The 23,654-nt window shown below is 39.6% G+C and overlaps 1 protein-coding gene across 3 annotated transcripts in view; it reads right to left on the bottom strand.

The window, feature by feature from the left end:
• The window catches only part of LOC118772890 (cAMP-specific 3',5'-cyclic phosphodiesterase 4D-like), a 105,595-nt gene that overhangs the window by 67,744 nt on the left and 14,197 nt on the right, over window positions 1–23,654 (bottom strand). For 2 of the 3 annotated variants that reach the window (XM_036521543.1, XM_036521544.1), the window contains exon 3: window positions 16,266–16,498. In XM_036521543.1, the coding sequence (XP_036377436.1) occupies window positions 16,266–16,498 (233 nt within the window). Of the gene's footprint in view, window positions 1–12,640; window positions 13,567–16,265; window positions 16,499–23,654 lie in introns of those variants that run through there. The other variant, XM_036521545.1, reaches the window with a different exon arrangement.

The raw sequence follows: 23,654 nt of genomic DNA, 5'->3' as shown, positions 1-23,654 counted from the left end.
AACACCAACAGTGAGATTGGAACGACTGAAAAAGACCCAGAGAAAAAAGGCAAGAGACACTAGAACATTTAATCAATAACATACTAGCCATAGCTTTGATCAATCTTCATCTCCCGATTTTCAAAAAAATGTTTCCACAGCAGGATGACTTTCGAAGGCCGTTTCACTCTGGGAAATTCGTTACATCTTCAGCCCCCACACAAATCTCGGCCTTTGAGACTATGACTGAGCACAGAAGAATCTTCTTTTTCCTTTTGAGATGAAATTATTTTTTTCCCCCACAGCACAAACATTTGAAAAGCAGCCCTTTGTACGGTCAAGGAATGGTTATTTTTAACAGCAACATGTCATAAACTCCATCCATACAACTCACTTTATCCAATTCTGAATCTTAGCTCTCATCTGGCATCCCTGCGAGAGGTAAGTTGAGGACTATGTATGAAGTCATGTGGACCTAGAGCATACTAGAGTACACAGAATGCATGAATTGTCTCTGTCTATGATGGCTACAGATTATCTTGTGTTCAACAATAAAATTTCCAATGAAAATGTGTTGTCTACAAATTCATGAAAACTGATTGGTAAGAGTTTCTGCAAAAGGATGACACCATTTTCACATTCTCAAGTAGAAACCACTGGAAAATATGAGTATGCGTTTACCAGCTGGTATAAATCTGACCATGAAACTGAAACTTAAGATCGTTGCCCATGGTTACAAGCATAACTAATAAACTAACCTGCAATAAAAATGTAACTTCTGGGGCTCTTTGGCAAGGCTGGGAAACATATGGCATAGCCCTTCAGTCACTTGGTTTAAAAGTCATACTTTGGAGCAGGACTCTCTCATAGATATTGCTTTTGAACTAAACTGTGAGAGGTTCTTAGAGAATTAAAATGAGTTTTATTCTGGGCATTGTTCACTGCTGTTCCCACATTTTTCATGCACTGTTAGTCACCCTAGATATGAGTACAGCAATGTTAGTAATAATAATTTAAAGTATCACAAAGGCCGAAACATACCACATTTTCATGTGAGTCCACTATTGATATTGTCCTTAAAGACATTATGTTCATACTGCTCACGATTAAAAAGCAAAACTGGAGTCTGGATTTTTAAAGAATAACTGAAGCACTTAGTGCATTCAGTTTATCTTGATAACAATCTTGATAAGATATTGCCAAATGATGAGTCAAGATGGACTCAATGGCCTCATAATGTTCTCACAATCATGATGGATAAAAACCTAAACAAATCAAAATCAACATGTGTACACTATGCACACTGCCACAGAGGAATACACGAGTCTTATAAGGGTGGTTAATTTGATGCATTATCAACTAAAACATTTTCCATTCGGGTTTATTTTCAAATACTTTTCAACTTTTACACAGAAACGTCAAATTAAGTTGACAAACACATTAAATAACTGAAATGCAATCAATCTGCAGACATTTTTTTTTTCTGGAGTACAGCCCTGGGTTGCTATTGAATTTTAATGTATTAAAATACAATCACACCAGGACCATAAACTCATCAGCTCTGAAGACTTCATACTGTGTAACTGCCGAATTCCTGAGGCGCTGAGTAAAAACAAAAACTTAAGTTGAAACAACTTCTGAAGGGGTTCTCTCTAAAACCTGAACAGGCATGTCAACACCATACAATAGAAATAACACTGAGCCAACACTAACACACTAACAGGTGTGAATGTGTGAATACATAAAAAACTGAGTATCAAGTAATATATGCAAATTTACAGATCATGAAGATCAGAGAAACCACATCTGCTCCTGTTGCTACTGTTAAGAACAGTAGTTAAAAATAAATACGGCACTATAACATATGTTAAATTCAAATTAAGTTCATCTTAATATTTCATATCTATTCTGTATTCTATAAGCCCTATATTCTATCACATATCTGCATGGGTTTCCCCAGTGCGCTCATATAGCCCATCTCTAAAAAAGAAAGACAACAGAAAGTGCATATGCGCCCACATGGACACAAGCATGCATTCACACATTTACACAGACACACACACTTTAATCTCACTTCTCTTAGCTTTGTGTCTGTTCAGTCTGAAGAAGAAGGTTCAGTCTGGCAGAACTGATGGACAGATGAAGGTCCACATTCAGACTCTTCTTCTGTCTACTGAGCTGAGCTATACAATTCAAATATACACAGAAACAGACTAACATATTTATGTATTTACGGGTTACTTCTATGGAGACAAATAAGACGTGTACTGTTCATTTGCACTGTAGTCAAACAAATTACTTTATATTTTCCACATTGACTAGAAGGATAAGGACACAACGTCTGCAATGGTATGCATAACTGAATTTTACTGAAAATGTGCTAGCTAAATTGTGTGTGTGTGTGTGTGTGTCAGGAAGTCCTTCCACAGCTTCTTCTCTCAGGCTCTGATGTGATCATTATCAGCAGCTGCATCTGTGCAGACGTTTGTGAGACAAAGAGGGAGATGGAGAGGAGCTGCCACTCCTAATGAAGCCAGCAAGTTGCGAGGGTGCGTCAGGCTGCCAGAGATCAGATAAGAAGCACCTCGAGAGCTGTGCAAATCAGCAGCACCGGTGGAGCCAGCCATTCCCAGCTGTCACACTGTTCTGGAAAAGGGGCAGCCTTTCCATTCCTCATCAAATCTCACCTCTCTAACACGCTATCTCAGAGAGGGGGCAGACTGAAAAACAAGTGCGAAGCCTCATGATGATGATATTGGTGTTTCGCATAGCGATCAGACATTTGGAAAAACAACATGTGAACAGAACAAGCCTTTTAGTTGCTTTACACAAGGGCACTAGAACTGAGAAAGACTTTCCCACAGGAATAACGCAGGAAGTGGAGGAAATCCACCAGGATAACAGTGAGTTTCTGTGACAGGTCTCTATGTTTGCTGCTGAAATGGACTGGGTAGCTGGACTCCACCACTGGCTGAGACTGCATTTACTGATGGGTTATTGGATAGGTTACTCAGTGTCTGAGTGTATGTATGTGCATGTGTGTGTGTGTGTGTGTGCACACTTGTAACACACCATAAAGTAATTGCAGTGTTAACATACTGGTTGATCCCAAATGAATACATCTGTTTGTGTATGGATTTAAGAAAAATAATAAAACAATCATAAAATACATTTTTAATAGTAGAATATTTTATAATGCTTTCTGTGTGGTCAGTGCTATATCTATGAATAATTCTTTGGGTAAAAATGTAAGTAATGTTTTTAGAAGTAACTACGGTATCAGACATGAAATGTCTGACTTTTCTATTTTCTCTTTTCACACAGCAAAATAGTCATTCTGGTCAATGTGACTTTCTTCCAGATTAAATCTAGAAAAAGGTAACCTTGATTACTGCCTATAAAAGGAATAGTGAGAGGCCATACAGTACATGTTAGATGTAATGTGTCATCTGTTTATTTGTTAAGTCTTTGAGGCTGAGGTTTAGGTCCTTACATCCTGAAGATATTGGATGCAGAGGGTGGGGATTACAACAATTCTTTACTTATACTTGTGAAGTCTTCAGCTTCGCAACAAGCAATACTTGAAACAAATTATTACTTGGCAGCATTAACTGTAAGTGTGCTTAACACCATCAAATCAAAATTTAACTACTGGATTGATTTAAACAGACTTTATCCACAATGGATTGATAATTTCATACAATTTAAAAGCTATTATGGCTTTATTTGTCAGTTACATCATAAAATACTTAATACTTTAATACATTCAATTCTTCCAGCCTTCATTCCTCTTGTTATGATCACGACAAACATTCAGCGAGATATTGCACAATCTGGGGAATTCTGAGACTGTCTGAATCAAGCTGTGTGATGGCATGGTGCGAAGATAAAACAAATAGCATGAATCCCCAAGCATCTGGAGAAAGCATGCACGTTTACAGGTCATGGAGATGAGAGACGCCACATCTGTTGCTGCTACTACTGTTGCAGAAATAATATCTGCACATCAGTGTGCCCATCAGTGTGGAAAGACAACACAACGCACAGTACTAATGAGGCGCTGTGTCACTGCACTATACTAGTTACAGAAAAGGTAGTGTGCTGCTGAGCTCTAGACACACTTTATACCTCCTGTCTGGATGTCATCTCCAAGGCTCTGATAACATTATGTTGTGATCAGATCACAGAAGCTCAGCCCTTGATGACATCAACACAGGCCAAAGAGTGTTGTTATGCCTGTTCAGACTTGAAGGTATCTTTGCTACATTCATAACAGAGAGAGACGGAGTCAGGTTAAGTCATATCAAGGGCAGAAACATACCTGATAAAGTACAAACACATTCTGCACCATCTCATGCATGCTGTGTCAAGTAAGGGGGATTTACTTGTAATGCATAAATTACAGACAAAGGGAACTTTGAGTATTCCAAAGATTCTTTCTGAGGATAAACCTGCATTTCTTATTTCCCATCGTCAGATTCAGGCATCAGAATGAATCCCCCATCTGTGCATGAATAGGGACACCTAGCATTCCAATTAAAATGCTCCATACTGGCTTCCCGTGTCTAGATAGTACCTTTAATTTGCTCAGTACAACATCTATGTACGCCAAGAATCCTGCCTTCTAATGATTATTTTTCCCAACAGACCCTCCAGTCTATAAATGTCACAACATTGTGAGTGACCACGGAATGGCTGTTGTGGTTTGTGATACTGTAGGGTATTGATCAGTGAATCCTACAAGGATACCACTCCCTAAACCTCTAACTCCACACAATTAAGTGTTGGAAACTGTCTGCAACTCCACAAGCACGTCCCCTTAACTCTGGCTGCTCTGCACCGCTCTCCTGGGGAAAGCACAGCCATTAAACACAGACCACACAGAAGTGACTGTTCACTGATAAAAGATAGGATGTAAGTATCAGTATTACCGCAATCAATGCCACAATAGTTGTATAACTATTTTACAAAGCAGCATCTTCTGATTGATGCGCTCTATAAGGAAAAAGCTTGTGGAGAGCCTGATTGCTGATACCTGCTCCATCTCTACCCCCTGCAGAAAGGGGCTGATTGCTCTATCGCGCTCTCAGGGATGATGTGCCCCCCTCCCCCATTTTCCTCAACCCCCCATCCCCTCCCCACCCTACACATAGCCTTCCTCTCCTTGACCAAGCTACCTTCTTCTCTCACAGCACACACAGCCCTATTTGAAACACATCAGAGTGTATGTGAAACATGGTGGAGGGCAGCGCTGAGCCCAAACAACTGTCCATGGTCATGTGACATCAGAGACTGCAACCAGCCCCACCAAAGGAAGTCCTGCAACTACACAAAAGAGGAAGTCTTGACGTTGGACTTATGCTGTACTTTTCAAGCCTGATGACAAATGTTCAGACTGGACAACTTTCACAGTATTAGTCACTGATTACACTGAGATGACTCACAAGTGTGTAATTGTAGACTGACAAATGGGCATGTGTGCAGTCATGTACAGTCCTGCTTTGCAGACTGGTGTGGCATAAAGCCTTAGGCTGAGAGTCCTTCATCTGGAGGTGGCTCAATATCAGGTCTAGGGAGGTGGAGAGACAATGTCCTGTGTTCGCCATGAGACATGTGCGCTACATCATTCAGGGCCTTGATGTGGGGAGGTTTGAACAATACAGATTTCTATATCATACATACAGAACATTATGGAAAGAGTTGGAAAGCTCCTCGCTCCCACTCCCTATTGTGAATTCTCTTTTTTCCCCCTTGGTGAAAAGCATGGCTTAGCAGAATCCTCACAGCAAGAAATAAAAACTGAAGCAAACATCAAGCGTCTCAAATGGGTCAGCTAGCTGCTGATGAAACACCAATCCGCATGGTTGAGGAGGTGGGTGATCTGGTCACTTTCAGCCACAGGCGCTTAAACCACAGGTGGATGCATAAGCAACCGTCTCCCCAGCTCCCATAGTGCAAGAACAGCTGGGGGCAAAGCCAAGATCTTGAGGCAGATCCTAGTTTTAAAAATCAGACTGAAAAACAGAAAATGTGGGCTTTCTGCAGTGGTATGTCGATCCTAAAGGGAAACAAATAGCTCTGTAGCCCTGAGACACAAGCAAGCTAAGCTAAACCAGGTCATCAATCTTGAAAAATCATTAAATCTATGCTATTTTGCATTTTGATTACACTACCTTTTCCACAAGAAAAGAAAAGGAAAGCGACAAAATACCACGGTAGGGCCAGACAAATTTCCATACAGGAAGACAAATTGTACACATTACCTGAACAGAAACATGCCTCGGGGGAGGAGTGTTGTTTGTTCCTAAGAGGCAATGCTTAATAAAACAGAAAAGCTCACTGTTCACATCAATATCAAAAACAAAGTCAAAATAACCAATCAATCCTTCCAAATGCTGGTTATTGGGAAAATGGATCCTTAATTAATAAGTAAGACAGAAAGGCAAAGGCTTTTGAAAGAAACAGAAACAGCATTCAAACCTTTCTGTATTGTTCTCTTTTCATGTAAGCTAATGAAAAGAAAGCAAGCCTATGACACATGAAACACACCACTCTGCCACCTCACTGCCTCCCATCAAGAGAGCTGAAATTGACCCCTCAGCACACTCAAAAAAAAGTGATCATATTTTGTGTGTGATCATATTACATTCACATCCATAATCCTAAAAAAAGTGAAGTGTCCTTTTATAACATAGAGGATCATTCCACAGAGAGGCATAGTGTTTTCCCCTCAGGGAACCTAACATCCTATAACACAAGGAACGCCATCTTCACCTCCATATTTTACCCCTCCTGTACAGTGTTATCCAACATTTTGAAGCCCCTCCAAAGATTAACTCACAAATATACCGTTCAAATAATCCCACACTTATACATGACATAAATAAAATCATTTGTAAGATCTTGATACACATACACTTAATTAGAAAGCGTGCTTCAATGCACCTAGACGCATATGACTTAAAATGTAATTGACACTTCAGCACAATTGAGGAGCTAAGACCAGCAAAGAATGACAGCATCTGAGAATAAATCATATGATACGTAATGACTCAGGCTGGGGAAGAGAGCGTCTGTATTCCACAATGGCACTGTAAAGACCATGACCCACACAATTCTGAAGGGCTTTGTGAGTTAATTTGCTCCAGTAGCAAATACAGTCCAGCCATTAAGGCGTGCTCAGAGCTACATGTTGATGATTATTTCCGATAGCTGGATTAAACAGCAAGCACAGATTTTATGATGACATCAGTACTTGTGTCTGGTTGCCTAAGCCTTGGGCTTGGTGAGAAATCGCGATCACCCATCTGAGACAAACTTGTAAATGAGTTACTTTTAAAGTTGTTTTGCCCAGTGTCAGAAAGTGAAAAACAGCAACTGAGAAAACTGCCAGCATTTCATCTAGAGCTGAATTATTGTCCTTTGATGGAAACTGCTGAGTTGGTGCTGGATGGTGCATGGTTTGATAACTAATGCTTCAATAAATCACTTGGCCCCTGCAAGGTATTTTTGCAGGCCTGAAGCCTGCATGCTGATGAGAGCCAAGTAAACATACTGCCTGTGGAGAAAGAGCAAGTGGTCTTGTGGAAAATCAGTCTTTTCTCTATCAACGAATAATGGCAATGGAGAGCAGCTCCTTCTGCCATGTTGTTTGATTTTAAATAGCTTTTTTATGCCCTGTTTGCCGAGACCAGACCAGACTGCCACAGGTAATGCAGAATGAAAGCAGTGCAGGACAGGGGGATCGTGGTTTCTTATGTCCACTATCATAGCATGCAGCCTGTACTGACATTTAAGCAGCACTGACATAGAACTCTTGCTTAAAAAATAAACTTTTACTCACATAACTTACTAAACATACCCAGACTCTTCTAATATTCTAATTTGAAATAAGTAATGACATATTAAAACAAAGGTGACATACTACAGATGCATAAGAGCCTTAGCCCGTGTAGGTATACAACATTCTCCAGGGCTACACACAACCTGGGGGTTTCCGGGCGGTAAAGGAGTTTTCACCTAAACACACAGTGATCAATTGTGCCTCTATCTGTACTCAGCATAAGGATACTGGTCCTAGCTAATGCAAAGCCTGAGGAAATGGGAAGCATCTGATTGCTGGCCTTCTGCTAAGAAGGTGGGCTAACAGCGCAACCTGAGCAGGAAGATGTCCACATTCATTATAGTGCAGCTCCAATAAATCCATAGGAAACAACAATCTCCTCTCTTCATTCTGTTTGGACAAACAAGGCTGCTCTGCTGCAGCCCTATGAACTGACACTTTCCTGCCCATTTAAAATCAGTGACTTTCTGCATTTTTCTGCTTCTGCATTGTAGTTGGTGTGAATTCAGCATTAAACCACACTCTTCTGCCCAATGTAAATAAAAACAGTTGGCCCACGGGTGGCATGCGTCACGTCTTCCTTCTGAAACCTATGTGGATGTGTATTTGCTGCTCTTCCCCCAATAACCTAAACGTTCCCATCAATCAGATGTTTGCACTTGGAAAAAAATGTTCCATAGCAATACAGCAATTCCCCTTATTTAAGTTTAAACATTTCAACTCTAAATCTCACCAAGAGGCCATGGTACACATTATAAGTTTATATGCTGCCTTGAAAAAAATATTTTACATTAATTTCACTTGACATGCAAACAAGTGCAATAAATTCTACTGCAATAAATTTATTGCAGTAACATAAAAATGGAAAAAGCCTGGCTCTAATGTACAGTGCGGGACAAAATAAAAATGCCCAGTTAGATAGATGTGTGAACAGTGAATAGCTGAAAAGACGGAACACAAGTAAAATTATATCCTGGGAAATGTAATGTTTCATGGTCCTTGATAGATATAAAAAAGTTATTATAAACAAACATATTGCTATATTGGGAAATAACCTTTTCACAGCTCAAAACACTTGTGTTCTGTGAGAGAAAAGAAAAAGATCAAGTGAGATCACAAAAAAAAAAAACCTAAAAATGGGATTTTACAAAACAGAGCTACAGTAGAAACAACCTGCTATTCAGAATTATGTTTTAATAATGACCAAACAGTGGCCACCAGCTTGTATTTAATAAGAATGTGTCCCAGCAGTTCCCTGACTTGTGTTCAAGCCTAATTACTGACATGTCCTGTACAACCTAATGTCACGCTACTCTACGGTGAGAAGAAACAAATATGATGTGCTGCAAAAATTAATCAATAAAAACAGATAGCATCACAGGGGTTTCAAAATGCTGTTCATGACAGATTTTAAAAGCTGTACTGACGTACACCAAATATTTTTGTAAATCCAAATTTTACCTCCTGATTTCAAAGAGCTGCAAGTCAGCGGGCACTCCCACCAGCTTCTACATTATGGCTCTTTGCACTGTGCTAGGGATGGAATTGCACCCACTCTGGTATTTACCTGCCTTAATGGTGCAGATGTATTTCGCTAGGATGCTTTTTTACATGACACAACAGGACTGCAAACATTAACTAAATGCATTAGTCGCCCTCAAGCCTCAGTCCAAGAGCCATCACATTCATCTCCCTACCTTGGCAATATATATTGAGTCATCCAGTGTGGGATATAAATGTCATGGGACAACAGAAAAGATATATTTATAAATAATTAAATAAAGGAATCTGAAGCACAATGCCATGACTCACATCTCTACTCCTACTTCCAGCTCTCTCCGATTCTCAGCTATTCAAATCTCAATGCCAAACAATCAGCAGCAACTTTTACATTGCAAATCTGAATTGTTGTAAACAGTTTGGTTTTTTTAAACTGAAATAAGCTGAAATGATTATTAAGAATCCTAACACCACTAAATAATGCCAGGGACAATAATTATGAGATTAAATTAATTATCTTGTACTGAAAGCCAAAATTGAGAAAGCTGGGAGTGCTGTGAGAATATTATTGGCACTTCCAAGAAGAAAAATTATTAGCGCACTATACTGGCAAATACACAAAATAATGCTACATGGTAAGGAAATGAAATACCTCCACTAAAGGCCAGTTCATTTCTAGTCTCTAAAGAAGATATCCAACTGTGAATTTTCACTTTGACAGACATAAGCAGTATATTGGATTATCTCATATCAGTGTTGAATACACTGCTCTCTCTTGACAGGAGGATCATGCTCCAGCAAGGTAATAGTGAGCCTAAGAAATACTTAGCAGTCAACTCAAATTCTCATTCTTTTTCTTAACTTCAAAAAGCCTCTACATAAAGATCAGGCCACTGTTCTACCTCCTTTTCATGGCTGTCAGAGAAATGCATAGCTGTGTCAGCATCCTAGGGTGGAAATCCGTAGTGCATATATGGGACCACTCTCAGAGAGCTACAACCACACACATTGTGCCTTTCATCAAATTTGAACTATGAAGTGGTTCTACTGTCTTGGTCTATACAAAGACTTCAGTTTAGTTAAACACTTTTAAAATAAAAAAATCACTTTTTCATCCAATTTGGAATTGCCAATTGTACTGCACTGTCCAGAACATCCCCTATGCTGGGAGCTCTGAAACAAGACAAACATAATCCTCCAATACACTCTCACACAGCCACAGGATAGTGTTTACTTTACAAGCCCCACCATGCACCACAGCAGAGTGAATGTCAATTGGAGGAAAGATGCATCTCCACTGATGTCAACAACTAGTCTGTTAGCTAGCCAGACATTTTGCTTACTGTAGTATGGAGTAAATTGTATCCGTATAATCTCATTACAGTGCAGCAGTATGATATATAGCTGCATTTGTCTAGCTAACAGTGATGATATGAAGAACGGTAGCATGCTAGATGTATCTTGGTCAGGAGGAGGAATATCCCCCTTTGTGGCTGGCAAAGAAATCTCAGCATGCCAGGCACAGCTGTGCTTTTTGAGTCTAAGACGCATGTATTTCAATATGGACAACGTGAGGTTATTGTCTTTCTCTAGAAAGCAACAGAGCAAGCTTGGGATACCTACTGGCTTACTGCTTGGCTGTGTTGTTTGTGGTTAAATACAATATTCATGTAATCATTTGTAAAATAAATCTAAAAAGTATACTAAATTTCAACTTATTAGCCTCTTCACGATAGTTTGCCTCTGGGTGAGTAAGTTAGTAGATATCAAAAACTATCAGCATGCTATACTGCAAGAAAAATCATCTTCACTGAGGGTGTAGCTCCAGTGCAAAGCTTTCTACCAAAATCTAATTAAATCTGCTGGCTCTGAAATGCTCAGACTAACATATTTCTTGGAAATAGAAATACTAAATAGATTCTTGGATTAGAATTTACTTTGAACGTTTGACTGACACAATAATGGATTCCAATTATGTCTAATTGGCATCTTGATGGTAATTGAGAAATGAGGTGAATGACATATTAGCATATTCAGTATGTGTGTTAGCCACAGTTGACCCTCCATTACTTTTAATTTTGCCACTGAGTTACTTGTGAATGTTGCTTGAGGGATGGATGGTGTGCTACAGTTTGTAATGTAAAATGGAAGTCAGAGTAGTTTTAAATGCTTAAGAAAAATGTATGTGCATTGTAGAAGGATCTGTGCTAAATAAGAACCCTCTTATAATGTACTTGTACATGGCAGAGGCACACATACATTTCACTAAGACATAGTAGAGTGGTTCAGAATGCACTCAGTAAAAAGATAACACAGGCTGGGAGTGGTGGGAACACCTTCTATTAAAAGGACTTTAAAAAAAAAATTAAAAGTCTGATTTAAATATGACTTTTTTCCCACTATCAGAGCCAAAATAACTAATTGAGAAATATATTAAGCATCAAAAGCTCAATACATATCAATAGATGTTAGTGAAAACAGCCAGTAATCACATTTATCAATATTATCACCTTCATAAACTGGCATGTATGCAGTATTACAGGTGTCACAATACATAAACATGAACATGAACATGTGTCCTACAATATGTAAGTCTCAGTAAAAAAAAAATGCGTCTGCTCATAATGTACACAAATAAACATGGTGCCTACACCGTAACTTCCATAAGTTTAAAAGTTGTAGTTCGTGGTGAAACACTGATTGTGCGCGATGAAATGATGGACCGATGGGGAAAAGGAAGTAACATTTCATTTGTAGACAATTACAGGAACTACTTCTTCAACCTAGTTAATGCTTCTGTTCGTGGTGCGATGAGACACTCTAAAAACACTAAGAAATCTGGTCCGGTTTTGTCCGACTTCTCCATATCAGGCGATCTATGTGATGAAAGAGAAATTATTTATTTTTGAAGTCTAAAGCAGCCCCAACCGAGCACTGTTCCTAATATCAGACTGCGCAGCTGCTAAGCTTCCAACCAAAACTCTGTTAGCCACAGGTTTCACAATGATCGCGTTGTGATGATGTTTTATCACGTAATAACGTGCTGTATGAGTAATGCAAAAAGAGCTCGTATAACAACTTTCTTGTGAAAATAAAGACACGTATTTTTGGTTTTGTCATGTGGTAATAAATATCAATTGGGAAGAGTGGGGAAGTTGGCATTGGCTCTGCATTACTACTTTAACTGAAATTTACTAAAATATTATTTATTAGAATCTACTCTTAAATCGAGGGGAAGAAGGCGCCACAAAGTCAGCTGTATTTGACAGAGGAAATTAGACATAAACTGGACAGACATCAAGACGGACTCGGAATTACCGTTTGTGAAATGACGATGGCCAAGACATTCGTGGTTTTTTGAGTCCCGGACGGTGCTTTTCCATTGTTCTGCTGCAGCATAAGTACCTCTCAGTGTCCGAGTGATAGCGCTGCTTGATCCTGATGTGAGTTCTGGGTTGCCGCCACAGATGTTTAGGTGGTTTGGCGAAACCTGCCCCTTCTCTGCTTAGAGCCGTGCACTCCATGCCTGAAAGTCGTTCAGTTATCCTTACCCTCCACTGCTTTCAGAAACAGCCACGGCCGCAGTCGTAACAATGAGCTTCACTTTATGAAAACTCCCTAAATTTTCTTGAAACCAAAGGCGTCGAACCTACCTCAGTACATCAGAATTTCGGCTTCAATACCTCACCGCAATAGAATAACAAATGAACGACTTCACTTTCGAAGTAAACGGCTCACTCTGTGTCGCACGTAAGAGCTGTCCACGGAAAGGTGGTACTGAAACGTGTAGGTCGTCGCTCGACAGTCAACCACACAGTCCAGGGGAAACTTCCTCAGCAGGCACACCGAGATGATCTCACGCTGAGAGAGCAAATGACTCCATATTAGTTTGTTTATCGTTACAAGGTAATATCAAAGTCCAAGCGAATCTTCTCAAACACTTAAGATCACACAAACTACATACAGTACAGTGCGGTTTTGTTGTATTACTTTTCGGTTCATTATTTTTAGGAATCACGAATTAATTTTGTGTAATCTTGCAGTAATAATTGTCAAAAGAGAACGTATGTTGTTTAAACAGCAAAGTAATCTAAATAAAACCGCCATTTAAATTTAGTACGTAGATCTACTGACTGTGGAATGAAACCACACGTTTCCGATTTCGCAGCACTTCGCAGTGAAACACAGCGCTCTCCAGCGCGTTGACAAGATACAGAGGAGAAGACTGATCTGCCTGCGTTATAAAGACCAGCCAACCTATGAGATTTTCCCTCTGTGACCACTCATTATTAAGTAAAGCTAGAGACGTGCGATATCGGCATTACATCATCGGAACGGCGACAACTCTGCGAATTAGTGTGAAGACAATCCGATTGCACGCTTGCTATGGGTTGAAATAAAACTGAGAGATCTCCTTGCCACAAGCAGCCTGATATTCATTCAAACATACTATTCGTGAGATATTCGAATACTTTGTATTATATTTACAATTTCTTTTTTTTGTCCATTTGCCATTCATTTCTCACTTCATTTCAGTTCTCCCTCCACCACTGAGCAAAGTCCCCTCTCACTGTCCTAACGAGACATGGTCCCAGATCATCGCAGACATTTCCTCCTCACCTACTCACTGCAGCAGCTACTATCCACTTTGTTGTTCCTGATTTCTCATACTGCAGGTTTTTGCCCAATCAGACAGTTTGCCAGGCAACACTTGTATTTATTGACTTAACACATTTTATTCCATATATAAAAATACCTGTAATACTCTGAATATTTTTGGAAAGCAAAATGTGTCATGGTTCAACACAGTCCAATGCAGCTTGTTATCGCAGGAAAGAACACAACCACCGCTTGTGCCACTGTGTGTGTGTGTGTGTGTGTGTTATTTATAATTACATGCAATCCAAATGAGAGTTTGGTGATCAACCACTAACAACTCTTTTGGAAAGACATTAAAAAATACTAAGATTCAAATACACAGTCCTACAAAAACAGCAGCTGCAATAACATCACGGGTATCATCACCACATATCAAACAAAAGAGCCTGCATACTGAACCGCAGAAACAACATGCACCAGCAAGTTCATGTGTTCCGAAGAAAAGTTGCTATAAGAAAGCAAGTTTCACAATTGCAATTATTGCTATATTACATAAAAATTCCAAGAGAAAAAATGCAACCCTACTTACAGAAAAGGCCAGACGACAACCTCATGTTAGTTGTGAAACCTTGCTTTTATGTACAGCTGAAGAAGAATTAGTCCAAACAGAAGAGATTTGTTGCATCCACACAACTGCCTTAAATATATATAAGACCACCAGAGTGCACCTCAGCTATAGACCGATATTGCAAATCATACTCAAAAACAGACAAAATCTTTCAAAGTGAACACTCTTTCTTACATTGAATACTTAAAAATCCCTCCGCTTATTTAACTGGCTTATTAAGCTTGGCTGTAAATATGACAAATGTAGAAAGAGCAATAAGACCTGCATTAAGGAGCTCTAAATACAATGAGTGCAGTCTCAGTTTTAAAATGAAGTTTATTACACAAGAAGTACACATTTGGTGTTAAAATTAATCCTGTTGATGTGTTCATTAAAGTAATCTCTCTCCTTCTTTCTCTTTCTATTTCTTTCTCTCTCTCTCTCTCAATCCTTCCGTCTCTCATGGTGCCCTTGTCCTGCCTCTACAGACAGGAAGGCCTGTTAGTGGAGTACATCTTCATAGGTGGGTGCATGGAGCGCAACGAGGCCAGCTGAGCCCCTGCCTAACTGTGGCCTTGTTTTCTCCTTTGACACTCCCTGCCCTGCCTTGCATTGAAGCCAATAAGCAATTAACGTCTGTTTGAAATTTCTCTGAAAATAAAGGATGGGAGGTGGAAACGACACCTGGGTCTCTCACGCCACAAGCTTCCTCCAGCTCCTTCATGTTTCACACCATAACCGACGACTGTCTGCCCCCACCCTCCCACTCACGCATCAACATGCCGCAGCAACAGGGGAGCCAGAGCCAGAATAATACAATCTCAGAACTCGCAAACACACAATAAAGGATGTGACCCCTCACAACCTACAGTTGAAGGAGAAATGACAGTAGCCTTTCAGATGTGGGATTCTATTATAAGCCTTCGTGGATAAATCAAACATAGGCAAGATTAGTGTGCCTTGTGATCTACTGCCCGTGCGAGTGACAGTTATCCATTATAAAACACGGTTTTGCAGAGACTAGGGGATGGTGGGGTGGTGAGGTGGGGGTGCTGGACACTTTACTGAGTGCACCTGCTGCTGATCTAATCAGCCTACGGATCTGCAGTTCAACAGCCAAGACATATCCTCCAACCCAATATAATTTTTGCCTGGGTGACTGCAACCAGCAATTTGGCTTTAGGTGTGTCTTTGTACTTTAATTTGGTGCCTGAAACAGTTACCAGATCCATTTAAATTAATAAATGAGCCAAATAATTATCAATAACAAATAACTCCACCAATATAGGGTAATGTTATGCAATGTTTTAGTGTGCTTCCTGCCCAGGGTCTGCAGACGCAAATTTGCCAAATAGCTAAATCTGGTGCAACTAATGTGTTGTGAACAGCAGCTGGTAAATAAACTAATAAACTAAACCAAATAAACTATATTGAAAAGACAACAAAAGTAAATGTTTAATTATATTTTTAAAGACCCAACTGGCCCAATATGACATGTCAAACAATTTAAGGCAAATTTAGCACCTTAGGAAGAGTACACTAACTTATTATTGCATTCTTTAATTTAAATGAATTGTTTGTACTATACAAGATCCTGAAGGGAAGATGTATGGAATTTTAATCCAATATCCCAACACTGTGAGAATAATTTAATTGACACAGACAGAGCTGAGAAACATGGGCAGAGAAATCGTGGGGACTCTCCTCACAGCAAAAGAACACTAAAAGCCTTCTTACCCGGCCTCTGACTGAGCATCTGTGATAGTGTCCAGGCTCTTTGCCCCCAGCCTGGAGAGCGCCAGCTTGGAGAGAGCATCCAGATCAAGCATTTTCCTGGCATCCTGGGTGGAGTGTCGGCGGGAGAGAGGGGGCAGGTGCAGGGAACCGGAAAACCTCCTCCGTACCGCATAGCTGGCGGTTAGACTGGGAATGGGATCCAGCATACTCCGCTCCAGGGAGTCTCGCTGTCTCTGTACCAAAGAGGACACATGTACCAAAAGGTGCATTTTAACATGTTATACAACTATATGGGAAAATGACATCAAAAATTGTTGGCCCCACATACAGTCCTTTTCAAAAATGGAAATAAAGAATTGTGTTACGTTTGAAGTAAATGGTGAAATCATAATTTCATACAGTTTGGATTTGCAACATTTATACTCTAGTGATAGCATCACAATCCCACACACAAACCAGTACTCCATTTGCCTAGTCGAGAGCATTTGTCAGTGTATCCCTTGCATATGGACAATCAGATAAAACAATGAAGAGGATCAGCTCAATACAACATGAAGAGACTTGAGAAGGGGAGAGTCAAAACTCCATTTTAGCCCCATTAAATGACCACATTAAGGACAACCGGAGTAATTATGTGGCTCTCAGTCATCTTGCTGAACAAAAATGTGTCATCCAATTTGGGCTATGTGAAATCAGAGCATTGTGAAAGATAACATGAATTCCATGTCCAGGCTTCACCCATGAACCTTCAATTACAGTGACAAGCGGCAGAATCGGGACTGAGCACCACACATTTTTTTGACTTCTGCTCCTTAAATGAAAGCCTTGCTGGACTGGTTTCTGTGTCTGTAATGAAAAGAGTCAGGGGTGAGTATATAGAGGTGTATTGATCTCTCTTGAGCAGTCACCGGGCTCCCACAGCAGATACACCTGTGCCCCTCGTTGTTAGCTGGTTGCAGTTTTGTTTTTAAGGCTGCACTGTGTCTAACGGAGGCCCACAGAACAGACTACCCCTCCATTACAGTCAGCTGGGACAAAAGACCTCTCCAGCTGTCTATGGGTAGGACAAAACAAAAGGCTAACATGCATGTGAGTGGTGATGTACGGCTCTACAAAGGCCCACAAAGGACAGACGCAGTAGTGATGTACCAAGTTAGGAATTATCTCTAGGAGATGCCTTGCTAACATTTGGATGGAAGGTTTAGAAAGAACAGAAATTTTTTGTTGTGCAGCATGAGAATTGTGTAAAAAATGCAAAAAGTACAGACAACAGAGCTGGATATGTGTCTCCTCTTTAGTGTAATAACATTATGGTCTGCCCATAATATCTGCAACTGAAGCCTCTGTGTACAGTACCACCACCCCCCTCCTTAATAAATCCCTAACACTTGCAATCATTAAGCCTGCTCTCTAAGGGGTTGAGGGCATTCCTGACTAAATGAGTTGTCTTTTCCATCAAGAGCAAATGGCTATGAACACAAAGTAAAATCAAGTCCAAGATTCTTTCATTCTGTCTGATGCTATTCATTGTCTTGCGATTCTGATCTGCTGACAGCAACGACAGTGCTGTAAATGTTACACATTCTGTTTCACCCATTAATAAGTGTTTCGCTGCTCTGGCAGACAACACCAATACATGTATTCATATCAGGTTATGTCATGTTGGTACACACAATGGCATTTTGTTATTCCGAACACTGTGAAAATCAGTGTTTACCTTCAAAGATCCTCAAATTCAATTTGAATGATTTTAGAGTATTTCAAATGGATTAGTCTCGACCCGTTTCTGGGAACAAGTCCATTTTTAATGCTCTAGTACAATCTATTTACTTTTGCTCACAATATATCTTTGTTTCCAACTAAAAACAAACTGAAGTTCTATGAGCTCATGACTCTATGATCGGATTATGGTAGATCACAGTCAACATTTAAAAATAGAATTTAGTGAAAAAATATGTTTCTGTCACACAACATAATTTAATCAAACATAAATGACAGAATACTTTTTCAAATACCATTGCTTTCTTTAGTATCACTTCATTGCAAAATGTCAGTCTGGTCAGAAAACCAATTGCCCAATATATCATATGTTAAGAAAAATGGTGAGGGGGCTGTTTGATCACATTTTTTGGGAAAATAATTCAATTAAATATTGTTCTGGGAAATGACAAAATACACTGATGAGCCAAAACATTATGACCACCTGCCTAATATGCTGTTGGTCCTCCATGTGCCACCAAAACAGCGCTGCCCCCAAGGCATGGACTCTACAAGACCCCTGAAGGTGTCCTGTGGTTTCTGGCACCAAAATATTAACAGCAGATCCTTCAAATTGCTGTCCTGTAAATTGTGTGGTGGAGCCGCCGTGGATCGGACTTGTCGGTCCAGCACATCCCACAGATGCTCAATCAGATTGAGATCTGGAGAATTTGGAGGACAGGGCAACACCTTGAACACTTCAAACCATTCCCGAACAATGTGTGCAGAGTGGCAGGGCGCATTATCCTGCTGAAAGAGGTCACTGCCATCAGGGAATTCCATTGCCATGAAGGGGTGTACCTGGTCTGCAATGACGTTTAGGTAGGTGGCACGTGTAAAATTGACATCCACATGAACGGCTGGACCCAGGGTTTCCCAGCAGAACACTGCCCAGAGCATCACACTCCCTCCACCATCTAATCTACCCTTCAGACCTTGACATGTGCCCTTGTTTGGACATGAACAACATTATTCAGTTCACCTGTAAGTGGTCATAATGTTTTGGCTCATCGGTGTATAAGTGAGATAGAATGCTTCCTACTTCTCCATAAAAGAAAAGGAAAGGGTATAAAGGGAGAACAACTCAATTTAAATTTGAGTTCAATATACAGTACCCTCCATATCTCTGAAAAATAGTAACAAAAGCATGATATAATAAAACAAATACATGTTGGATTATTTCTTAATTAAAACTTTAAATATTTACTTTAATTATACTTTTTCCACCCCCCCCCCCCCACCCCCCAAAACAATTGCAGAATTGTTCAAAGATCTTCAAATCTTTTAGTTTTAATTTTGTGAACTATTTTCTTGAATTTGAACAAGAAATGTTAACTCTGGATTGAGGTCTGGAATTTCAGAAGGCCAGCTGCAAACTTTGACTTTGTGCTCAGGTGATAAACTCTTTGTACATTTGGATGAATGCTTTGAATCACTGTCATGTTGGAACATCGATTCTTGGTCAAAGCTGAGCTTTCTGGGAGAGAAGCAAATTTTGGGTGCAAGATACAATTACTGTATGTCCTCTTCCTGGCAGAGTTGCCACTTTACCACTGTAATTTCTAAATAAGATACTACAGTGGAAAATGTTTTTTTCACAACTATCTCACAGCTTTTGAAGAACTTGAACCTTGATAATACATGCTACTGACAAACTTCTTCTCTATGCTACTTCCTGCCATAACATTGAGAAACAAGAAACCTTTGAACATGTCAATACAGATTCAGAAACTTCAACTGATCTTAGAAAATCCAAAATATTTGATATAATATTATATATATATGATTGGATATCCTTTTTTATTTAGAATAGTTATGATTGCGTATAGATGTGAATAAATGTGATCAAGTTTTCAGTATTAAAATTTGTTATTTGGAGGACACTATATTCATATCACAGGAAAACTGTGTAGGAGGTCATCTTTTATTGTGAGCGATGCTTAATAACAGCATGAATGAATGAATGTTTGTTAGGTCATGATAACCTCAGAAATAATTGGACTCATAAGGATTCAAATTGAGCTGTGCTGCAGTCAAGATCACACAGTCAAGACTTTGCTTGTGTTCCATTTATTTTGGTTTTCCAATAAAAAAGGACATAAGTCTGCAGGCTGTTCTGTCTTCTCATAGCCTTATTGCTACATCACTGTAACAAACTGAAAGGAAAGCAGTTATTCACTTATACCCAGAGAAACATTACTGCATCACCATTATGGGTGAGAAAAAGGAACATTATGGGGAAAAAAAACATGTAGAGGTTTCCAGTTTGAATGAGAATTTAATTAAAACTCAAGGCTGTGGAGACGGAAGCAAATGACCTTTACTGACAGAAAGGCTTTGTTGAACAGGGAGATTGGGATTCCTAGCGAAGAGACACACTGTGAAAGCAAAGAAGCCATTTACACTTATTTAGTCATAGCAGGAATCTGAACATGGGAGTGCAGCACCCACTCAGCTCCAAATGAATTGGCCCGGGGTAAGCATCAGCCATCGCTCCACAGCAGACAGCGGGATACGTAGAGGGTGATGAGGACAGGGAACAGTAATAAACTGGCCAACAATGGTATGACACAGTAAGGGTGACTGCAATGAGAAGTGGGTGGGGGGGGGGGGGTGGGTACTGGAAACAGAAAAAAACAATTTAAGTAAAAGTGTCTGCACATCAAAATAGTGTTAGCTTTCCCTACACATTTCATCGTAAATGTGTCAGATTGCAGAGGGAGCCCGGGCTGTCCGAGGGAGAAATGCAGCTAGTGGAGAAACAGAAGTGCAGGTCATTCCTTTATGAAGTTTGCTAGCACTGAGCACTATGCACAGAACAAAAGGAGGGTGACGGTGAACACTTTGAGAATAAACTGAGAGTAAGATGGGCTACTCACACGCACTAAACATATTACTAGCCAAGTAGCATTTTTAATCTGTGCTGAGCAATGCTTTTTGAACACCACAACTGATTTGAAGGCTTGATTGCAATTACATTACATTATTGTCATTTAGCAGACACTCTTATCCAGAGCGACTTACATTGGTTACAATTTATCCATTTATACAGCTGGATATTTACTGAAGTAATTATCCCACAATTCGATGCCCCAGTGGGGAATCGAACCAGAAACCTGTCAGTTATGAGTCCTGCTCCTTAACCAGTATGCTACACTGCCGTCCATGTGAGGATAGTAAATTTGGAGCACAGAAGAACAGTAATGCCAGGTGCCAGCAGTGTGGTGCAAGTGGAGTGAAGGTTATGATTCGCCATCACAGTCACCTGAAATAAATACCAATGATCAACCGTGGGGTCAAACTGCTTCCAAAATGTCTGTGCAGAACCTTGGGAACCGGTAAGAGTTCTGCAAACAGCACAGCATATGCTGCTTCCTGCCCTTGCCCAACAGCAGAGGAACAGCAGAAGGAGGTGTGTAGCTAAATTTAAATCATTAAATTTAAATCTGTCATTAAATCTAAGTAGTATACAGGGTCTAAATATTAGGAGGCCTACCAAGACATTTTTCTGTACTTCCTGGTTGGAAAATTGTCGAAATTGCTACCTAGATCCTGCATTTCCATAGTTATCCTCCAGGTGTCACTGTATGTACTTAATTATCAGTTTAAACAACTGGCACAGTCACATGACTAATTACACAATGAGCAGCAACCAATTGTGATGTACTCCTATGGAGAGTAGCTAAGGAAAGTCACCGTGGAAGGAACATGAGATAGTTTGAACTAAGGAGTGCAACCTCCCGCTAGATACTCAGCTATAATGTAATCTGTCTCATTATGATGTGAAATGGTGAATTTACTACCCTCTAAGGAAATACATGAAAATATAACATGATTATGGGGAAACTCAGTTTTGGTGGTTTTGCTTTCATGAATTAACAGTTCTAATTGGCTTATAAAAAGGAGTAAGGAAAGGGGAGAAAGGAAAGCAGTGTTTTGACAACTGAATATGCGTTTCATCCCAATAGTGACAGAGAGGGGAATATTAATGAAACACACTTTTCCTATATACTATGAAAGTGAAAGTCTTTTGTCAGTGTGTAGATATTGGAAAATCCATTACCACACCAAAAAAGAACAAATGTGTTCTGATATGCAAATCAGGGAAATGCAGCATGCTTGATTTACATAATTAATCTTCCCAAATCTGTGCAAATGGGAGAAAGGACACGAGTGTTAGCAACCTAAAATCTATGTCTCAATAGCAAAAGTAGATTGCCCTCATTGTAAATTCTCCCCTCAGGTGTCTGTGAAAATACAAAGTTGACTCATGTTGTAATTATGCCTTATTATATGTTATTAAACACACTCGAGCTGTCCAACATCCATTATCTAACAAAGCATTACTTACAACCGACAAACATATCTATTTTCCCTCCTTTCTTGTTTCAGAGCTCTTCAATCTTTTTTTTTCTTTTTTCACAAATGTGTATGGTGCCCATTTTCAGCTGTTTTTATGCAGTGCATTTAAGAAGCATCAATGTCTGGTAAACACGGGTCATAAATATCACAGACATTTTTTAGAATTTGAAGAGCATGCAGTCCTCTAATGCCCTGTTCATATTACAGAGAATTTAAATATTGAAACCAATCACGAACCAGTTAATTCCACAGATCACAAACTCAATGGGAACTCGCAGCTCAGTCACCACAGGCTAAACTTGAAACTGGTTGCCACCCATCCTCCTGAGTATGTGCCTCATCAGAGCCAGTTGGAGATGGGTTTGACAAACTAGCTACAGTTTGAATATGAACTCAGTGTAACTTTTATAGCTCACACTAGCTAAATAGATTAAACAAGCTATTTCATGTTAATTTAGGCTACAGTATTGGCTAACAAGAGGTAATGTATTTTTACACTATTTATGTAGTGGGGTAAAATCTGAACATGGGCTCCTGGAAACTTTTAATCCGGCTTTTGTTCTATTCATTTATGGTTTAACATTATTCTAGACATTTCATTTTAACAAAACATGTCATACAAGTGCCTAACACCTCTCTAGAAATGACTTTTGGAGCTGGAGATGACTAAATGCTTGGAAACCCATTTTTTACAACTATGTTCAGCATGCTTCCCTAAAATCAGTCCAAATATTTTTCAGGGGGCCATAAAATGATCAAACACAATGAGATAGAATGAATCCTGTCTTGTTGGACAGCTCCACTGTGTCTTGTTGGACAGCTCCACTGTGTAGTACAGTTTCAAATAATGTACTCCTCTTGTAAGAATCAAGCAATCTGCTTATAAGACTCAAATTGAGCTTACTCACAATATGTACTACTATAAATGCCTGAGAGGTGAAAAATGTCTTGTAGAAACTGACTACAGCAATCTTTTACCTTGTGTTAATTACCATAACATCCATCATGTTGAGACACATGTTGAGAAAAACCTTTTTGTACTTACCTCAGTGCCCAGAAATGCAAGCTAACATGGCAAACAAAGCAAAAAGCTTTATAGCTACATAAAATGCCACCGTCTTAGGTCTTACAATAGTCTTAACAACAACCAAAGCAATGTAACTGAGAAACTGTGAAGGTTTAGGGTTAGGGTTATACTGTCTAAGATTCTAAAAGACAGGGAAAGTATTATGACAAATGAAAGATGCAGCACCTCTTATCAGAGAGACA

Source organism: Megalops cyprinoides, chromosome 2, assembly GCF_013368585.1.
Source record: "Megalops cyprinoides isolate fMegCyp1 chromosome 2, fMegCyp1.pri, whole genome shotgun sequence".
Taxonomy (NCBI): Eukaryota; Metazoa; Chordata; class Actinopteri; order Elopiformes; family Megalopidae; genus Megalops; species Megalops cyprinoides.
This window is presented reverse-complemented; position numbering and strand designations above follow the sequence as displayed.